A 22212-nucleotide genomic window follows, 5' to 3' on the forward strand; every position below is an offset into this window, starting at 1 on the left:
AAGAAAGAAAGAAAGAAAGAAAGAAAGAAAGAAAGAAAGAAAGAAAGAAAGAAAGAAAGAAAGGAAGGAAGAAAGAAAGAAAGAAAGAAAGAAAGAAAGAAAGAAAGAAAGAAAGAAAGAAAGAAAGAAAGAAAGAAAGGAAGAAAGGAAGGAAGGAAGGAAGGAAGGAAGGAAGGAAGGAAGGAAGGAAGGAAGGAAGGAAGGAAGGAAGGAAGGAAGGAAGGAAGGAAGGAAGGAAGGAAGGAAGGAAGGAAGGAAGGAAGGAAATGTTCACTGGTGAAGGTATGGGTGTTTGGTGATTGTATGATTGAATCTCAAACATGAAAGCTCTGTTACTGTACCTCATAGTGAATCAATAAAAAGGGGGAAAAACAAAATAAAATGGAAAAAAATTGAACTGGAATTCACGGTTTGCTCTGTCTAGATCCAGAAACACACAACAGAAACAGCAACATGCAGTTGTGCAATGCAGAGATTATAGAGCGGGCCTGAGACTGTGATTCTCAGAAAGGCCTGTTGGCAAAGCTATGCCTGAGCTAGCTTCTGGAAACTTTATTTCCAGTGTGTTCACAGTCAAGAGCTAAACAGATAAGCGCAGTTAATGGTTAAGAGTAGTTCCCTGTGCTGGACCGTTTGTATAAATACTATAGCTTATGCCCAATAGTCTGCTTTCTTCTGGGGGGAGATATAGTGTGGTGTCAGTCACAACTCCCCCACCAAAAAAAATCTTGGGTACTGACTCTCCAGCCCACACACTGTGGTTCCACTGTTTGCAGAAGTGAGGAGGGCACGTGTTCTGACCCCTGTACTGAGAATGCCAGGAAGCTGGCCGGGGTTTTCCCCCAGACTTGCCTCCTTTTCTCAGCTTCCCTGATAGTCACTGGGCCTGCAAAACACCTTGGTTGAGAGCACAGACATATTACTTTAGTCAGCCTGGCTAGATAAGCCCCATTGAGGCTCCCAGTCTGAAGGGCTGTGGGAGGCTGTCCTGGGGACGTTTCCAACTGTCTGGGGTAGGGAGGAGAGCTTGAGGGAGGAACCAGAGTGGGGCAACAAAGAGGCTTTTGGGATGCTGCCACTGACTGCAGCTGGGTCTGCCTCCGAATCCACAGTGTCTATTGATGTAAAGTGGTTGGAGAGTTCCCTGACTGCTTATTTTTGTGCTACTACCTATTGCTTCCCCTTGCCTGACATTGTTAGAGAAATCCCAGAAAGAACAGATGAGTCTGTCTGGGTCAAAAGAAACAAGCAGGTGGGGGTGGGGGTATAACAAGGTGAAGGATGGAGGATGCCGGGAACTCGCTATGGTGCATGTCCAGAGGTCCCAAACCAACTCTGTCTCTTTATGTCACCTTGAAGTGTTCCTAGAATTGTCTCCTGGCATCTTTCCAGGGTTTGTCTGGGTGCTGAAGCAGGGGTAGAGAGAAATGTGTCTATGCTATATTATCCCAACAACCCTACTTTAATTCTCCATATTGGGACTCATTATATATCAGATCATATATGAACTGATCTCTTCGCTAGTATTCTTGGTTCGTGATGTACATATGATTTGCTCTGCAGCAAAAGGACTGAGGTAGCCCAGATGATGTACAGAGAACAAGGGGCAATCAAGCCACATTTCCTTGAACCTGCCCTCGAGGACAAATACATACCCTACGAAATAGTCACTAGGCAATGACTTAGAGACTCTACAAGCTGGAAAGAGCAAGGGATGGAAAAGGGCAATGTTGGGTGTCCCCTGAGTCTCCTTTGACTTCTTCTGTAGTGTCTGCGTACTAAGCCCTGGGGAATCCTGAAACCCAGAACAGCCCACAGAATCAGGCATGACCCAAGAAGCCTTCTAGCCTAAAGACTAGGAAAGGACTAGGAATTCCAGCAGGGCCAGTGGGTTGGACCCTCCCTTATAGTGGGGTGCAGTGGGGAATGCACATTTTCAGGTACAAGTGCCCACAGCCACAGTCTCATGGTCCTGCTGAGCTGAGCCCTGCCCCACATTACACACAGGTACTGCCAGGCAGGCTCACACACTTGCAAGGACAGTGCTAAAGTCCTTGCAGCTACAGAGGGCAACATCCTGTCCTGGGCAGCGGTGCCAGCAGAATCTGCTGAGTCTCTGCCTGGGATGGAGAGACCCGGGCCCAGTCTCTGGCTATCCTTTCCCTACCTCGTCCCTAGAAAGTGGCTCAGAGATCACCCAGCAGCCCAGAAACGTGGATCTGACCCTGACAGGTTACTCCATGAAAGACTCGATAGGTAATAGCACAATGTCCAGAGAATAAAGGAGGTCAGACTAGCTCAGACTCAGAAAATGAAACTGTCATGGGAACTGCACTCACAAAAGGAGGCCAGAAGCTCAGCCAGAGCTTATTCAGGATATTGTACTCATCCTAACTGAAATGCCAAGGATTGTGTAGAAAATCACCTGATACAAAAGTCAGGTGGGCCCAAATTTGAATGGAAAAAGAATCAGTTTATGCTAATGTTGAGATGAATCCGACAGTGCAATGATCTGAGAAAGGATTTTAAGCAGACATTTTAAAGGTGCTCCAATAAGCAGTTATGAATTCTCTTGAGACAAATGGAAAAATAGAAAGACCCCCCCAAAGAAATAGCTATACAAAAGAATTCAATGGAAAGTGTAGAGCTAAAAATACAAAACCCTTAACAGAAATAAAAAGCATACATAATATCATGAAATAATCATGCAAGTATGATAAAAATGAATATATCAATGCCAAGAACAATCTGTTTCAGAAGCTTATTAAGTGTTTACCATGAGGCAGATACAGTTTTCAGTGTTTGTCTTGTAGCAAGGCACTCCCCAAAGGCCCAACGAAATGGATATCATCACCCTTGCTCAGTGGATGGCAAAGGCAAAAACAGAGGCTGGGAGACCTGGGTGGGTGAGCACAGAGCTTATTGGCACTGCCTGGAGAGTCGGGCAGCCAGTGGACAATAAAGTCTGTTCCATTGAAACCCGTGAATTGTGGCACTGAGCATGAAGGAATGCAATCTATTAAGATGCCTCAATGGGCCATCTCTGTATTTTTTATGCACAAAAGCCTCCTCACTGTCTCTGCCTGCTGTCTTCTTCAGGCCAGTCTCAGGAAAGCTGCTATTATTCTCCTATGAAAATGAAAGCCAGGGGCCAGAGATGGGGCTCAAATAGCAGAGGCATAAATCATGTGTGCAAGAAAGACCCCATGACCCTTCCCCAACCTTTGCCCCTCTCTGCTATAGCCTTTGCGGTCCTCCAGCTCTCCCAGGTTGTGGATCCTCCTTCCCGAATAAAGTCAGAGCTTACTTCCTGCTCTAGAATCATCAGAAACCACTCAGAAACACATGGCCCCTCCTTACCAAGATGACCAGGACCTTCATGTCCCCCCATGCCCACCCTCCATCATTCTCTAACCACTGTCAGACATTGCACTTGGCTCTATGTTGGGTCTATCTTTGCACTCTGCAGACTTTGTGCTGGGCCCTATCTTGGATCCCTCACACTCGCTCTCTATCTGTGGTGTGCAGGGCTGATCCAGAGCTCTCTACCAGGCTGGTTCCTTTGATTTCACTTCAGCTAAAATGGTTCTACTTAAAGAAACCTGCTCTTGACTATTTTCTTGCCTCCAGAACAAGCTTGCTTTCTCTCCCACCAAACTAGATAAGAGGAGAGGCCTTGTTTATCTTGTTTACTGCTTTTTTCACTGGCAGCAGTGGCAGAGCCTGAATTATTTTTTCTGAATATTTGATGAATGAACAAACACCTGAACAGAGGCTGTTGAGAAATCTGCATGACCTGAACCCATGAGAGATGGTGTTTTACTTTTGAGGCTCTTTCTTGACACTTTCCCATTGTTGTGCCATTGCTACAACCCAGGTTCACACACTTGGAAGACCTCATGTGTGTTTTGGGGGGCTGCCATGTTGCACAAGATGGCCATGCTGCAGGATTTGCCCTGGCATGTGGACTGTGCCAGAGATAGAGCCCAGGCCTGGCTCCCCCACACATACTTTTGTTGGTTTGCATGTTTTGCTCTAGGCCACTCCCTCTGGAACTCAGGGGCTACTCCCAGCCAGGTACTTGGGGTCACTCCCATTGGTATTTGAAGAAACAGTGCCAGGAATCACTCTAATTTTTGAGAGGAATTTGTCACACAGTTTTCTTATATGAAAAAATAGAGGCCATGGTCACCAATTTACTGATTATTAATAAAAGGCTCACACTTACTGTACTTCTGCTTTCTAAAATCTAGAAATTCTTGAACTGTGGCATCAGTCAAAATGTTCCTTTTTGACCTTTAATGCTAAAAAAAAATCTTAATAGGTCAAGACTTCAGAAATTTTCAATGATCAAATCTGTGTTAAGCACAGATCATGTGAGAAAGGTCAGCAAGTACTTATGCCCTGAACAACTTAGTGTCGCTTTCATTCTTATCTTTGTCTCCTGGCAGTTTTTTTTTCTTTCTGTACTGGGGTTTTCGGTTTTCTCCCCAGCAAAGACCAGTTCTAGTCTCTCTCTCTCTCTCTCTCTCTCTCTCTCTCTCTCTCTCTCTCTCTCTCTCCTCTCTCCCAGCTGAGGGCCAGCTTTGCCAGCTATTGGCCTGTCTGCTGGGGCATCTGCAGCAAACAAAGAAATGTCCCATCTGGACCCAGCCTACGAGGGTGCTGTCAGCACTGAAAGCCAGAGGGAGGCCCAAGGCACGCTTTAACCATGACTGAAATAAGTTTCTCATGGTCTCCCTCCCTTCTCTTAGCTGCTCTGTTGTTGATGTAATTTTTCCATTTTAGTGACTCAGGAATGAATACGAGATTTGAGGGGAAGAGCTAATTTGAAACAGACCCCAATGACCTTAGTTGAGGTTGAATTTGAGGTTTCAGTGGGACAAGTTTGGCTGAGTCATCTCTGCTCCCTGTTGTGAACACTGACTCACATCACCCCAGAGCCCTCCTCCACAAGGGCTTCCAGACCGGCTTCTCCTTTGGTTCATGTGTAAGCAGAATGCCAGTAGCAGCCTCAGAGCCATCTCTGGCTTGTCCATCTTCTAAAGGCCTAAGATGAGTTGCCCATTCTTCAATAGCAAGGTCAGAACCTACTCTGTGTTTCAGGCCAAACATTGGTACTAGACATGACCAAAGCCCTCACATGGCTCCTCTCCATGTGAAGGTTTTCATGCCGAAACTCCCTAATGGTCAAAGATTTCAAAAGACCTATAGGCACCCCACTCTCCAATCAAGGCCTTTTGAACACTTCCAGGCCATCTGTAAAGCAGTCCCTGAGCAGTCTCTGCCTTCTCTTCACTTTGTTTCTTGCTCATATTCCTTCATTAATCTGATTATCCTAATTTACTGTTGTCGTCTCTCACATCTGTCCCTCCTAATTCAGCTCAAAGCATTCCTTTGTGGACCTTTCATGGATCTTGGTCAAACACATGCACTATTCACCATCTCTACTTATCTCTGGAGCCTTTTGAACATGTCTGACATGAACCCATAACAGGTAGTAGCACTGTAGCACTGTTGTCCCATTGTTTATTGTTTTGCTGGAGCAGGGACCAGTAATGTCTCCATTGTGAGACTTGTTGTTACTTTTTTGGGCATATTGAATACGCCATGGGTAGCTTGCCAGGCTCTGCCATGCAGGTGGGATACTTTCGGTAGCTTGCTGGGCTCTCAGAGAGGAACGAAGGAATCAAACCTGGGTTGGCTGTGTGCAAGGCAAATGCCCTACCCGCTGTGCTATCACTCCAGTTCATAACAGGTAATATCTAGTTAAATTACATATAGCTCCCATGTTAACCATTAATAATAAGGGTCCATGTCTTGTCTACATTGGAAGCTTCTCATAACTCCATCTTGGCAGCCACCTTACACAGAGGGTGTCTTTTATATGGGGTGACTGGGAGTAACATGAAGAAGTGGAGGAAGGACCAATCACAAAAGCTGATATTACTAGAGATGGTCTCAATGGGCAGGTGGGCTCTGAGCCAGGTCCAAAGGGAAGGCATAGGATCCAGGAGGTGTAATTAGACAGAAGAATGAATGGCATCCCAGGAAAGTAGGATGGTGAGAACAAAGGCTTTGATAGAGAAATGAACATGGCTGTAGTGGACAGCTGGAGAGAACTGGGCTGCAGGCTGGAAAAGAAAGAAGAAACATTTTTCTGAACAATTTTGGGGAGGATAATAATCATTTGAGTGTTTTAAACAGAAAAGAGATAACAAATATGCAACTTTTACAAAGATAAGTTTGACTGTCTGCGTTAAGTGAGGGGAGGGAGGACATAGAGGACCCAAGAGAACATCTGAGTGGAAGATGTCCAGGACTTAAAGGAAATGCCAACAATCCCAAAGGGTGAGCTAGGAAAACAGAAAAGAGAGAGTTAACAGGATTCTGTTACCAAGGGAGTCAGTACGACTTTGGGGCAGGGCTTTGCATAGATTTCAATCTCTCGGTTACAGAGATTGACATGAGGAAGTTAACAGGCAGAGATTATTTAAAGGAAGATTGTGAGTTTAGATTTCCACATACTAAGGATAGGGCAGCAGTGGGTCATCTTACAGGAAGTGTCCTATAGGTAGTCAGAGAGGGATGCCTCGGAAGAGAAAGAGATAAGGAGCAGCGGGAAATGATTTGGAGGAAGAGTCACTCACTGGAAGGAGTGATAGGTGAAAGATTACAAAAAAAAAATGAGGTATCTTGAAGTCAAAAAGAAGTAGGGAAACCACCATTGATTACCCAAGGTCAGATTTGAGGGAAATGCCTGCACCTAATGGGGAGTAGAGAGATTGGGAGAAAGGATAACTCTGGGGAAGAAGTTGGGTGATTCATTATCCCAAGAACTAATGAAAGTACCAAGAAAGAATTGATCATGTCAAATTTTTGCAGAGGGATTGAGAATGGAGATTCACTCTATAGAAAGTGGCTTTTGCAATTGATGTGCTGAGCAAAATGAAAAGTAGCCAAGTAAATGAACCTAAAATGCATTGCTTTGATATGAGCTTGAATTTCTGTGCATATCAAGAGTGTGTTTTAGGAAGAATTAATGACAGAAAAGCAAAAGCACAAAAAAAGTTAGAGTCAACTAAAATATGAATAGTTCTAAGACTAATTAGGCTGTGACCTATGACCACAGTACCAAAAAGATAAACACTAACCTGTGATACTGTTTTTCACCCAGAAGGTAGCAATACTGGGCATAGAAGAATGAACTCTTCTTGATACAGATTCCGTCATAATGATATCTGAAAAACAGAAGCTGCCATAAAGATTATGCCAAACCACTGACACACTTTCAGAACGAAACAAAACAGACTGCTCATGAAGACTCGGTGAACTTGGTGTTCTCTGGGATGCATCATTGACTTTAGTAGCAAAGCTGGTATTTCCTACACATCAGCCTACACATTAGCATAGTATTTCCTAAGCATTAGCCTTGAAATGGCCTGTCAGTGCCCTACTCTGATTTCCCAATTTATGTCACACATCTGAGAGAGAGAGGTTGAAGGGAAAGTCCCCTGTGGCAACCTTTTTTTTTTTTTTTAAATGTGGGAGTACTGCTATTTATTCAGCCACTAATTAAGCAGATTGAAGCAGGCATGAACTCCATATTACTTTAAAAAATTATTGAATATCTGTGAGATAGACTCTTACAAAGTTGTTCTTGATTTGGCTTCAGTCATACAGTGATCCAACACCCTCCCTCCACCAGTGTACATCTCCCACCACCAATGTTGCCCATTTCCCTCCCACCATCCCCTAATACCCCACTCCACACCCCCAGTCTCCCTCTATTTTTGTGCATTATGATTTGAAATACAGAAATTAAGAGGTCATCATGTTTACTGAGGGCATTCAGTATTTTTATTAGGATGGTAAGACTGGAGTAGCTTTTAAACTGGGTGTTAGCTTTGGGGTGTGGATATGACTGCCGAGGCTTCTGAAAGTACAGAGATGTGGGGGGAGATAGACCATTCTGACCTTGAGAAAGCCTGGAGATATCAGTCACAAAACCAGCGTACCAGAATTTTCAGCAGATTATATCTCGGTGAGGTGAATTTTCAGCAGATTATGTCACCTGTCCTGAGGTGGTGGAGTTAGGCCAGGGGCATGGTGACAATTTTGGATTGTGGAAGCAAGCAGCTGTCAGGGGTTCTCGTGGGCAGGCACCAGGCTAACCCACCCTTTTCCTGTTTCCTCCAGTCTGCTCAGCCTTGTACAGCTTTTGCTCTCTTTGAGAGACTTATTTATGGGTCTCTGAAGCAAGGCCGATAAATGAGCTTATATAGCTGAGCCACAGGTGGTTTGTGGGTGTGATTCCCACATACCTAACTTTGGGCCATTTGATTTCTCAGGAAATTTGATCCCAAGTTGTTGGGGCTCGGCCAGAGGCACAGCGGCAATTTTGGGGTGTCAGGAAGCCTTTGAAGGCACCATCAGGCTGCTGAGGCACTCACCCCAGAGGTATAGGTTGACTTGCTGGTGGCACTGTACCCCTGAGTGGCCACCTTCAAGGAAAGGGAGATCCAGGATCAGCTCTCAGAAATCCAACAGTGAAGTGTGGGCCTGCTCTGAAGCCTAGGATTCTTCAGCGGGCCCGGTAAGCTGCAGTGACTGGTCTAGGCTCAGAGCAGCAGAACAAAACATTTTCAAATGAATTCTTGGCTCATGTTTAGCTTGGCAAGCGCCTCCTTCATGGGTGGTGGCAGACCCCTTTGCAAACTTGGCTTCCCTCCCTTCACACTGACTTCCTGGCTCACTGACTTCTCCAGACTTTCCTTGATTTAAAACAAACAACAATAATTGAGTGACAATTATGACACAACACACCCGATAAGGCTGGAATTTCCTTTTGTGTTAAAAATATAGCCTGAGTCCTCCATCTCCTGAATAGAATGCAAATATGCTAATGGGAACGCTTAGAAATTTAATTTAAAAGAGTAATAAAGCAGTTCTTGCCTATGTGTGTCAATAACTAAATATTTAATTGATTAGACACTTAACTGGTAAATGCTAGTATTAAAACTAAAAATTCACTGTGGCTATTGTGTTTTCACAAAATACATCCAAGAACAGAACTAGCAATGCTGGAATTATTTCAGACACTAGGATTTCATTTCAGTTATGGAAACTCCTTGGTTAAGAGCTGGTATTTGCCATTTGCTTAGGCTTACATTACTTTGTCACCCATTCTGCTATTTTCTTCAAAATATTTAATTTTGATATTTAAAATAAAGCAAAAATTAACCTACCTGGCACTTCCTCTTGTGCCTAGTCTTCGGGTTCCAAGATCAGGAAAAACCAAGCGCACGAGCTAAAAGAATAAGCCAGATCCAAAGTTGCAATTCAAAACTATAGGAATAAAACTTGCCTTTTTCTTTTTTCCGGTCTCACCAAATTTCAATTTCCTCTGCTGATTATAAACAAAACACATGCAAATAAGATATGGAAGACTCAGACATGCATAAGGAAGGAAACACATTGCTCCGAAGAGCCTACCATTTAAACCTCAGTGCAGCTCCTTCTAGTCTTCCCTCCAGAGCCTTGCCTCAGTGTGCGTGCACTCTCTGGGCATGCACAGGCCATGAATGCATCACAGAATCTGCATGTGTGAACTTTCACTTTCTATTTTGTTTCCTTCACACTGGACCATACATATTAACCCTTCCTACTAAGAATTCTCTGAAAGTAGGTTATTAAGACTTCTCATGGAAAAGTTTCTCATGTGGGTTTGCCTTGATTTGATGAGTTTCTGCCTTTTCCATTGATGTTTTTCCCCCACACTTTTGGTTATCCAGGTGTTACCTGATTTTTGAGGTTTCAAAGCTATAAAAATATTCAACACGTAGCTGCTATCTGATCCAATGTCTCTCTCCCAGTTATCTTTCTGATGCCTATATTGTTAGCTAGTGCTACTACTATATTTGTGAACAGTAACTTTAAAGAAAATGAATCCACTTTAGCTTGGAAAATACACTGTTCAGAGTAGCCATGTAATGGTTTCTGCTATTTTTCTACAATTCCAGAACTTGGTTTAGTTTCCTTCCTACTGTATTCCTTCTTTCCCACTGTATCTTTTCTTTCTTTCTTTATTCCATCCTTCCTTTCTTTCTTTCTTTCTTTCTTTCTTTCTTTCTTTCTTTCTTTCTTTCTTTCTTTCTTTCTTTCTTTCTTTCTTTCTTTCTTTCTTCTTTCCTTCCTTCCTTCCTTCCTTCCTTCCTTCCTTCCTTCCTTCCTTCCTTCCTTCCTTCCTTCCTTCCTGTCTTTCTTCCTTCCTTTCTTTCTTTCTTTCTTTCTTTCTTTCTTTCTTTCTTTCTTTCTTTCTTTCTTTCTTTCTTTCTTTCTTTCTTTCTTTCTTTCTTCCTTCCTTCCTAACTTCTTTCTTTCTTTCTTTCTTTCTTTCTTTCTTTCTTTCTTTCTTTCTTTCTTTCTTTCTTTCTTTCTATCTTTCTTTCTTTCTTTCTTCTTTCCTTCCTTCCTTCCTTCCTTCCTTCCTTCCTTCCTTCCTTCCTTCCTTCCTGTCTTTCTTCCTTCCTTTCTTTCTTTCTTTCTTTCTTTCTTTCTTTCTTTCTTTCTTTCTTTCTTTCTTTCTTTCTTTCTTTCTTTCTTTCTTTCTTTCTTTCTTTCTTTCTTTCTTTCTTTCTTTCTTTCTTTCTTCCTTCCTTCCTAACTTCTTTCTTTCTTTCTTTCTTTCTTTCTTTCTTTCTTTCTTTCTTTCTTTCTTTCTTTCTTCTTTCTCATTATTAATAATTACTTAAAATTTTTATTTTATTTTTATAAAGTAGTTCACAATATTTGATTACATTTTATATTTGAACACCAATCCCACCACCATTACACCTTCCCACCACCATATTTTGAATGTTTCCATCCCAAACCCCAGTCCCTGCCCCAAGCGAAACCAAAATAATCTATTTTGTATTGTTTGTTATGAATAAACCACTGAAAGTGATTAAAAAAGATTCTTTAGAGATATTCAATATCAACAATTTTATTATTGATATCCAATATCAATAAATATATTCAATATAAATATTTTTTTTTTCTTTTTTGGGTCACACCCGGCGATGCTCAGGGGTTACTCCTGGCTTTGCACTCAGGAATTACTCCTGGCGGTACTTGGGGGACCATATGGGATGCCGGGGATCGAGCCCAGGTCGGCCGCATGCAAGGCAAACGCCCTCCCGCTGTGCTATCGCTCCGGCCCTCAATATAAATATTTTTATATATAAATATAAAGATATTCAATATCAACAACTCAACATTCAACAATATTGTGTGAATATTGTTGTATTTCACCCAGAGGCCATTAAGCCCTTCTATAAGAGATTACTAACATGTTGTTAAATGTTGAACCTTGTGTGCATATGTATATATATGTGTGTGTATATATATATATATATGTATATATATATATTGCTTTTTGGGTCACACCTGGCAATGCACGGGGGGTTACTTCAGGCTCTGCACTCAGGGAATCACCCCGGCAGTGCTCAGAGGACCATATGGGATACTGGGAATCAAACCCAGTTCAGCCATATGCAAGGCAAACGCCCTACCCGCTGTACTATTGCTCCAGCCCATATATATATGTACACACACAAATATATTTCCCTGTAAGATTGGTTGCTTTATACTTTAAACCCCATTAAATGTGGTGTACTACTTTTGGTATATTGGTGGTATAAAGTATGAGATGTCCAGGAATAGATTCATTCATGGGTGAGGCTCGGCCTGAGCGAGTGCAGAGCAGTCGTGAGCATGGGGGGGGGGGGGTGAATTCTGTCTGCTACTGCTGGATCCCTTGGAGTGGGGAGGGACCTTACCTGCCTCCTTCCAGGTTGCCCCCAATGAAAAAGCCTAGTGTGGGGTCCAGTGAGTGGCATGGCTATAGTGTGTCATTTTCTTTTCCTTCCTTCCTTTCCTTCCTTCCTTCCTTCCTCCCTCCCTCCCTCCCTCCCTCCCTCCCTCCTCCCTCCCTTCCTTCCTTCCTTCCTTCCTTCCTTCCTTCCTTCCTTCCTTCCTTCCTTCCTTCCTTCCTTCCTTCCTTCCTTCCTTCCTTCCTTCCTTCCTCCTTCCTTCCTTCCTTCCTTCCTTCCTTCCTTCCTTCCTTCCTTCCTTCCTTCCTTCCTTCCTTCCTCCTTCCTCTCTTTTTCTTTCTTTTCTTTTCTTTGTAAGGTAGGTTTTATTGAATGAAAATTGCTTAAAGAGGAGCTGAGCAATAGCACAGCATTTGCATTGCACATGGTTCACCCTGGTTCGATCCCTAGCATCCCATATGATCCCCCGAGTACCACCAGGTACTTCCTGAGTAAAGACCCAAGAGGAACCCCTGAGTATCGCTGGGTGTGACCCAAAAATGCCAAAAAAAAATTGCTGAAAGATGTGAGAAGAGAAAGAGGAGAAACATGTGTTCAAGATAGAACACAGGTTTCTGCAGAATGAAAATAAGCAAGCAAAGAAACATAGAGATTAGCAAGCGAGCTACGTGTTCAAGGGTGAACACAGGCTTGAGGAGGGAGCCTCTTTCTTTTTCTTTATTAGTTCAGGCCACAGGCTTGGATAGAGAGAGTGTGGTAGAACTTTGCTTCTGTTTGGCTCTGGGCTGGTTCCCACAGGAAGTGCCCAAAGCCAAGTGAGGAACAGAACTAACTCAAGATCAGAAGGTTGGATTAAGAGGTTCCCTCAGGGCAGGACAACCAAGATATAAGGATGAAAATGAAAGGGAGGGAGATAAGGTAAAAGTCAGTTAAGTCTGAATGTGTGGTGAGATAACTCATTGGGGGGTTGGAGCACAAACTTGGCATGCAGGCCCCTGGCTTTGATTCCTGGTCAGGGTGTGGCCTCCCAAACAAAGAATAAGTGAAAAGTCTCATTGCAGAGTTAGAAGCCAGAAATGCCAATTTTTAACAGCAAATTTTGACAGTTTCATCTTTTCTTAAGAAAAATCACTTCAAGGGGCCAGAACATTTTCAAATGACAGTACAGTGGGTAGAAGGTTTGCCTTTCATGCGGTCCACACAGGTTTGCTCCCTGGCACCCCATATGGTCCCGCAAACATGCCTGGAGTGATCCCTGAGTGAAGAGCCAAAAGTAACTCCTGAGTATTGTGCATTCCCTGCTCCCTCTTTCCAAAAAAATCACTTCAGGGGCCAAATAGATAGCACAGGAACTAAAGTGCTTGCTTGCCTTGCACGAACCCAACCTAACTTCTATCACTAATACCACATATGGTACCACTAGTATGATCCCTGAGCACAGAGTCAGGAGTAAGACCTGAGCTCTGCCAGGTATATAGTTCAACCTTGTTCCTCTCCACAAAAGAAAAATCACTCAAAACTTTTCCTGTATACTACGTAAAGAAGTCCTTTTATTTTAGTTTTGTTTGGGGCCACACCCAGCTTTACTCAGGGCTTACTCCTAATTCTGTGCTCAAGGGTCACTCCTAGTGGGGGGCAGGGGACCATATGGGATGCCAGGAATCAAACCCAGGATGCATGCTGCTAAACTTGGTATCCCATAGGTTACACCTTATCTGCTGTACTATCTCTCCAGCCCTAAAGGTGTCATTTTAAAGTTATAGCAGGCTCAGGTTCAAAGCCCTGGGATATAATTTGGTTTTATTTGATGGGAGAGGCAGAGATAGATTGCCTTGTTATCTGACAATAAAAGTATGAGCACATTTTAGTTTATTGAGTGATTCCAACCCCAGACAGTCACATAATCAGTGTAAAATTTTACACAATGTAAAATTAAACAGCCCACATAATTAATTCCAAAATATACAAAATATATGTAGAAAATGCGCAATCTTTATATAGAGAGAGCTCTCACAGTTAATAATTGGAAAGGCATCAAGATCCTAATAGAAAGTGGTCTAGTATACATGATGTAGGCAGGTAGATAGGAAAAGGCCCTTGGCAATGAAAATTGAGATTTAACAGAGTCTCTGGGAAGGAGACTCTTAAGATGTGCAGATTCAAGAAAACAAAAGACCCGGAAGAAACCATCAGCAGACCCTGAGGATAATGGACCCCTCCCCAGGGGGTTCCCCAAAGAAGGCCATCACCACTCCCAACCTCCCCTGGTAACCTCCTTAGCAACGGACTTTTACCTGGGAAGAAGCCCCCACGTGGGGGCAGGTTGGAGAAACCCTATAAAGGCCACCTTGAACAAAGGAAGTGCGCGCATATGCTGCCTGAGCCCATGTGCTGCTTGTGCCATGTGGCCGAGCACATGTGTCGCCCGCATCTCCCCCCCTTGAGATGTGTACTTTCATGCTTTCGTGTCCAGTGCTAGGATGTGTGTAGAGCTCTCTCCACCCTTGGAGAAGCCCGCGTTCTCTCTTGAGCGCGTTATTCTTACTATTCTCTCTCCCACTTATCCCTTCCTCCCTCTCTCAGCAACTTCTGAATAAAGTCTGTTACTTCACTGCTTGTCTACTCCTGAAATTCTTTTCCGAGAGCGAGACAAGAACCCAGTTACCCTGGGTCCCGGGTGTTAGAGGCGGTTGGAGAGAAAGTGACCGTCTTTCTCCTCCCCGCTTCACGTAAGTCACCCGTGGGGCCCACCTACATCATACACACAAGTCTTAGGATTAATGCTTAAGTCTTAGTGCTCACTTTTTCTACTCATTTAGTTAGTGAAATTTAAAATAAGTTTTAATAGACTTTTCTGAACAAATTAGGTAGGTTAGGGGAAAAGTGGATTTTTACAAGAATATAAGAACTATCACAATGGGCATGAATTGGTAACAGTTGTCTAGAAACTTTCTCAAAAAAAATTAGCAGATAAAAATAAACACATTTTAGTTGGGTCATAGAAAAATAATTAAAAAATCTAAATTTCCATAAGATAAATGATTAAATGGATTCTAAAACATCCAAAAATATGTACAGCCAATATATAAGTGCATTTTATGCTGTTTTCATACCAAATGTTTATGATTTTTTTTTTTGCTTTTTGGGTCACACCCGGTGAGGTACAGGGGTTACTCCTGGCTCTGCACTCAGGAATTAGTCCTGGCAGTGCTCAGGGGACCATATGGGATGCTGGGATTCAAACCTGGGTTGGCTGCGTGCAAGGCAAACACCCTACCCACTGTGCTATGACCCCAGCCCCTAATGTTTATGATCTTTTAAGTGAAAATAAGCATGCCATTATAGTTATTACATATATTCATATTTGTTTGGTAATTCCAACATACTAGTAGTGTTCTGATTTGATTTCTTTTTTTTTCTTTTTTGGGTCACACCCAGTGATGCACAGGGGTTACTCCTGGCTCTGCACTCAGGAATTACTCCTGGTGGTGCTCGGGGACCATATGGGATGCTGAGAATCAAACCCTAGTTGGCTGGGTGCAAGTCAAATGCCCTACCTGCTGTGCTATTGCTCCAGCCCCCTGATTTGATTTCTTAACATAAGTCCATGACATAGCCAATATTTTAAACTAATGAATATTCTCATTTTATAGGAGACAAAAGCTGATGTACTTAAAGGTTAGATAACTTGCCCAAAGTTATAATCTCAGATACCTAATTGTAGGATTGCTGCTATTTAAAGTGCAGTGTCCACACTGTTGGCCTGTCTGTGTGTCTTCCCATTCACCTGTCTGTTTCCATCCATCCATCCCTCTGTAGTCACTGCACAGCCATCTTTGTATCCAGACAACAGGCTGAGGCATGAGGACAACAAACAACTCAGAGGAAAGGGAGCTGCCAAATACACACCTACAGAACTTGCCCCCTTGAGTCAGTCAGTGAAACTATAGAAAAATCTTGATGCAGATCACCCACAGTGAGGGAGAGGCTGAAGAACACGTGAGGGGATTTCTTGTGCCAAGACCAGCCCCTTCCTATGAGGAGTATGGGGGATGATGAAGTGTCCAGTTCTTCAGACCTAGCAGAAGGAGATTCATGGAGTCACTTGAATGGCTCCTTGTGAGGCCCCTGTGAGTGGTGTCTGGCTGTGGCCTAGGATTCCTGATAGATGGGAAGAGGGCTGAACAGTGGTTTTGGTGACTGGGCAAGAGAGAGTGTCTGTTACCTTGACTTCTGTCATATCCATGGTCTGCCCAGGCCACGACTGAGTAGTTCCCATGGCCATAAGCTAGCCACTCAAGAGAAAGAGTTGATACCTGCCAGAGTATAGAATCTCTGCCAGTAAAACCCAGGATGGCTAATCAAGCTCTAGAAAGAGGCATCGGCCAAGACTGGGGATACCTATTCAGACATCCCCCTGAGACACAGGTCTTCAGGGTCTGCTGGAACTTCCCTCTCCTCTCTCAGAAAGGTCAAATCAACAAGGAGCTGAGGCAAAGGGAAGGCTGAGGAGGTAATGGTAACGACTCCCTCCCATTCCAGTGTGCTTCTGGCAGAGTGTCATGCTGGAAGAGAGGATGACATCCTAAAACCTGCTCCGAGTGTCGATATTATAAGGGACCAGGCATCAGACTGATCGGTAGGGTTTGTTGTCATCTGAGGAACTCCAGAGAGGCCAAACTGTCTGCTCAAATGTTCATTCAGGGTGAATAAAGCATCACCTAATGAGCTGGTTCCAAGAGACACAGGAAACAGGCAATATGCTCTGTGGTCACTCTTCTTGCTCCTGTGGTCACATATATGTGTGTATGCACAAAACAAGGGGGAGACAGCAGGTATTTCTCCTTCGTGGAGGTGAAGTTGGACCACATCTAGAGGTACTAGGGGATCCTCTCTGGACTCTTCTTTGGCTGCTGCACAGCCTCCTGCATGGACCAGGGATGGAGCAAAGGTCTGCCACATATAAGGCAAATAAGTGCCCAAATCACTGCCCTATCTCTCCAGCCCTATTTTTCCTTTTTTCTACTTTTTCTCTATTTCCCACATTACCTATCAGACGAATGTACTACCTTTATCATCAGAAAAACACCACCGAGTCTATTTTAAAAGAGGAAGTCAGTATTTTGGAAATTCCCTAATCCATTTTAGAGAGCTCTTGCACGAGGATTGAGCATTACCCACCCTATGCCCAGGCCTGCCAAAAAAGAGCAAGAAACATTCTAACATCTGCACAGGAACTTTGTGTGGAATCTGGATTCAACTCCATTCCCAGGGGAGGAGAGAGGAAATGAGAATTGGGTATTTTGTTGTTTCTCTTGTAAACATGCTTGGTGATCATTTCCTTTTCCCTTTCCCCTGTCCCTCCTCCATTTAGTCACAAATTCAGCAGCTCTGGGTCCTTTCCTAGTACCAGCTCCCTATACCATTCCAAAAGAGAAATAAGAGCTAGCTGCATCCTGGGAAATGAATTCTAAGGACTGGATGAGGATTGAAAAATGCTAAGCAAATGCACAATGTCACAAAAGAGCTGATTTTTAATTTTTACTTTAGGACATTTTGCATAGAGGCTGCCCTAGCAATGAAACAATGCTATATAAATCATTTAAAGTATTGTAAGAATGATTTGTGAGAAAACAAAGTAGCGACTAGAGAGCTACACCATATCAAACTGAAGTCACACCATTTTCACTTGAGAAGGTGTCAGGAGGTAGGTAAGAAAAAAAGTTTTATGCACAATGTCCAGAACTAAGAAAAACCTTCAAGAAGTCTCCTAAGATGATAAGGGATGGAATTGTCAAGTGTCAGCAGAACAAAAAAGGCTGGGGATTCCTGGCTGGTTGGAAATCTTTGCTCAGAGATGCTCAGTGAGCTCTGGCATGCACCCGAAGCTTTGGAGTTGCCTGCATGGGCAGATTAGAATGTTTTTTTTTTCTTATTGGGTCACACCTGGTAATGCTCAGAGGTTACTCCTGGCTTTGCACTCATGAATTACCCCTGGAGGTGCTCGGGGGACCAAATGGGATGCTGGGAATCAAACCCGGGTTAGCCGCGTGCAAGGTAAATGCCTTACCCTCTGCACTATCACTCCAGCCCCAGATCAGATTTTTCAAGTGAATGATAGAATGCATTTCAAACAGGTGGGTTTCGTAGGTTGAGGAGACTAGCTAAGATTCAAGAGGTGGATAAATAGAGCAAAAGCTAAAATAAAGTAGTAAGTGAATAACTACTCTTAGGTTCACATAATTATCTACATATTGACAACAACCTGATAATAAGGCAATATTTTTTCCTATCATTATAGAACATTTCACAATTTACAAAGTGGTGTGTGACAGGGGTGTAGTTTAATTTTGATTCATGTTTGAAAAATTCAAGTGTTATTTTTGTGGGCCACAAATTTAAAGTCAGCAGAGACATAGTAATCATGTCTAGCCCTGATAGACTACCAACAGTAGCCAGAAAACAAAGTAATAGTGATAGTTCTTGTTCAACCATTCCTGGGGCCCAGAGCTGTCTCATGGGCCACCTACTTTGTAGGAGAAGGATCAATACATTGAAATCCTTCTCAAACAAATGGAAATCTGGGGGTTAGGAGTATCCAAAAAGGCAAGGCGAAGCCAGGGAGCCTTATTTCAAATATTAAAAGGTTGTATTTTATGGTCTACAATGATCCAAAGGTTCACCAATGACTGTTAAGTTTCAGGGATTAGGATGTGGTTAGAGGGATGGGTTCATATGTTCATGTTTTGGAAACAACATTGGGTACCTAGACTGCTGGTAGATGACAATTTAGAGTGACCACTTTGAAAATTAGAATGATCCATCACGACAGCACAATCATTTCTTCCCCTGTAGGTCCAGACATAACTGCCAACTTAATTTAAGTAGATCTTAATGTTACAGTTGGTAAATTAACCCCAAAGGTGATAGATAACAAATGATGCCTCTTTTTAAAGTTAAGGCACAAAATAAAACATGCTTTTAAGAATTGTCTTTAGCGGAACTGAGATCACTTAAAGGTTGGGGCATAGATTATGCATGTAGGAAAACCAGTGTGATCCCATGAGGAAATAAATTGTTACCCCAACCACCACCCCTAAGAGAGATCTGTGAGCACTGTGTTGGGAGTTACTCCTGAGCACTGATATGTGTGGCTCAAAAATTCTTTTAGAAGTATATAAAATAAGACCCATAAAAGAGACTGGGGTATAAAAAATACTGGGTCAGAGAGACAGGTTCTTGCCTTGCATGCAACTTACCTGGGTCTGAACCCAGGTCAAATAGTTCCCCAAGAACCTCCAGGAGTAATCCTTGAGTGCAGAGTCAAGAATAAGCCCTGAGCACTGTGGGTGTGGCCCAAAAACAAAAAAGAGAGTGAGAAAGATAAGAAAGACAAATACTGCATGATCTTACTCAAGTGGGGAAAAAATGGAAAAAAGAAATGCACATAGATATATTACTGAGGTTAGGAAAGTGAGTAAAAGTAATCAAAAGATAAAATAAAGACAGGAATATGGGAAGGAAGGGTAGACGGAAGGGAGAGAGAAAGAAAAAAGAGAAGGAGGGAAGGAAAGAATAGGGAGGAGAGGTGGGGAGGAAGGAAGGTAGGAAGAGAGAGAAGAAGATAGAGATATACAAATACTCTAAAAGTCTTTTCTTAAGGCAAGATAAGAGTGGGAAGAGGATTCAAAGGGCTGGAGCACATGCTGGGGTTCCCAGCTTCAAACCCTGGCACTGCATGATCCAAAACACCATTGGGAATGGTTCCCACAAAGAAAGGGGAAGAAGTCATTATAATGAACATGTTGATAGTCCCACCATTGGGGATGCCAGGGAGATGCAAAGTGGAAGAACTTGCAATGTGGGTGGTAGGTTCACAGATATGTATCATCAATCAATATGTATCCACATCAATATGTATGTTGAAAAGAACTGAAGAGGCAGGTAGTATCATACTGCACGCAGGTTGATGATGAGAGGGTGCAATGAACAATTTATATTTGCCCTCTAGAAAAAGAAGAAAAGGGGTGTAGGGAGAGAGAGTAGAAAGGAAGAAATGGAATTGGTAGCTTGTGGGTCGGTGAACAAGCTCCATGTCAGGCTTATCCAGTAAGCACAAGACAGATGGTGCACACATGGAGAGGACTGTGTGGTGATCCTGTGAGAGCTCTTGTGTTTCCATCAGTCTGTGGCTTATGTACAAAGTCATGGATCCAGGACTGGGGACAGCACGTGTCCAGAGTCCTCTACAGAAGCCTACAGCACCCAGTCCCTGTGAGGTTGACCTCTTTGCCCATAGCCAGTGCTTTGTTCTCAAGCACCTCCCAGCCAGAAGTGCTCTCAAAGAGATATTGTATTATACCTCAAAAGGTATAACCACTGGACTGGGAAACTGCCAGGGTTAATTGTACCCAAGCACATTTTGGAGGATATAATAAGGGGAAAAATGTTCTGAATCCAGCCCAGGGGACTAGATGAGCCAGTCAACCATTAATACAGAGCCATTGGCCAGTCTGGTTTGTTTTCTTGACTCCTAATAATGTCTTCCTGAACTAGTTGTTGCAGCACTAGTCCAGTACTGCATTTTGAAATGCCAACCATTCTCTCCCCACCTACACATCCTTCCTGCGAACCTCTCTTGCTCACAGTCTGTATTAGGCACTGGGGCAGAAGGTTATGTACTGGGGCCAATGGGCAGGTAAAGCACCATGGGAGCGATGGGCTGGGCAAGTCCGTCATAGGAAATGAGGAAGTAGATAGAGGAAGTTGGCTCTGTGGAAGTGCTGGGAGAGGCTGTGGTGGAAGGAAACACCAGAGGAAGAGAGGATATGGCTGGTGACTTAGAACCTACTCAGTCATGGGCTGTCTGAAATGGGAACCCCAAGTCATAAGTCGCTGAGTCCCTAAAATGCAGCCAATCACAAATGAGATGGCTATATATGGAAAAGACACACCAGGTGTCAGAGGTTTTGCATGAAGAAAGAATAACTCAATGATTTTTAATGTTTTCATGACCAAATGATAATAAGGACATTTCAATAATTTGAATTAAATTGTAAAATTACTTAAAAAATTGACTTCACTTATAGAAAGCTCTTACAATGGAGATGCTAGAAAATTTAAATTATATCTAAATGCAAAAATAAACTTCACCTAAAATGGCATCCCATTATATTTTCATTGGGTTAGATTTGATTCCATGAGACCCAGTCAAACTTCTTATAAATGGATTCAAAAGAGCTATCCCCTTTCCTTGAAAAATTATCTTTTCAACTTATTTTTGGCTGTTTCCTAAAAGACCATAATACTAATATTCTAAAAATAAAACAATGCATTCCCTGATGCAAAGCTTCTATTATTTAATTTAATCATTCAGTTGCTTAATTCTATTAATCTTTCCATAAACAATTCTATCGGTTCTGACTTCTAAATTTACCCAGAATCTGACCACTTCTTAACAGGCTCACCTCTATCTTCTTGTCCCTGATTAGATTTCTCATCCTTTCTCCCTGATCTCATCCCTCCAGTCATTGCACCTTCTTTTCTGCACAGACTTTCTGTGAAGACTCGTTGCTCCTAACCCACATATTCATTCCCTCATTTGCCTCATTCATAAGATTGCTTGTCAGTGATACCTTCCCTTGCTGTACCCCTAAAACAACTGATCCCCTAAAACAGTTCTTATATTCCTTCTCTATTTTTCTCATTCATATTACAATATATAGTGTATACTTTTTATCTGTCTACTTCTCCAACTACAGTGAGTTCAGTAAGGTATAAAAATTTTATCTGTTTTGTCCATTATCATATCCTGGTGTCTACAATAGTGCCTGGAATGTCATGACTGCTCCATGAAAGTCTCCGATGGACTATACTGTGCAGTCTAAGTACTGCTACAGAGCAGAGCAAGAGTGACTGACTGCCAACAGCTGGGTGTGGGAAGCATCCTCTGCCTGGTATCACGTGATTCCATCTGCGGCATTCCTGCACCCAGAATGATGTCCTGGCAGACTTGTCCCCAGAGAATCTCTGCATGCTATAGTCACATTCTTTGAGGTGCATGCCATCTTCCCCGTGCTTGTCGAGAAGTGTGGCTCGAGGAGAGTAGAGAAGGGGGCACCTCCCCACAATGTTCATGATAGAACAGGCCACCCCAAGACATGCCTGTTTGACATGTGGATCTCTTTGAGTTGAGGTCCACAAAGATCCTGCCGGCTCTCTAGAAACTCTGATCACACCTTTAACTAGAACCCAGACTAGAGGCATTGCCCAGGGTGAAGAATTTTTTTAACCAGAAGTAAACTTTCCCTCAGAGAAAATATCTAGTCATAGAACACTTGACTTGGATCAAATGAGTCACCCTTTCCTCAGCTCAGCCCATTCCACAGCTTGAGAT

The 22212-nt window shown here is 43.0% G+C and overlaps 1 protein-coding gene across 3 annotated transcripts in view; it reads right to left on the bottom strand.

The window, feature by feature from the left end:
• The window catches only part of RFX8 (regulatory factor X8), a 72458-nt gene that overhangs the window by 45315 nt on the left and 4931 nt on the right, over positions 1–22212 (bottom strand). For 2 of the 3 annotated variants that reach the window (XM_055123093.1, XM_055123092.1), the window contains exons 3-4: positions 9249–9310; positions 7155–7241 (exon numbers count right to left, since the gene is read on the bottom strand). The exons of the other annotated variant lie outside the window; for it this stretch is intronic. In XM_055123093.1, the coding sequence (XP_054979068.1) occupies positions 7155–7241; positions 9249–9310 (149 nt within the window). The remainder of the gene's footprint in view (positions 1–7154; positions 7242–9248; positions 9311–22212) is intronic. 3 annotated transcript variants of the gene reach the window in all.

Source organism: Sorex araneus, chromosome X, assembly GCF_027595985.1.
Source record: "Sorex araneus isolate mSorAra2 chromosome X, mSorAra2.pri, whole genome shotgun sequence".
Lineage (NCBI taxonomy): Eukaryota > Metazoa > Chordata > Mammalia > Eulipotyphla > Soricidae > Sorex > Sorex araneus.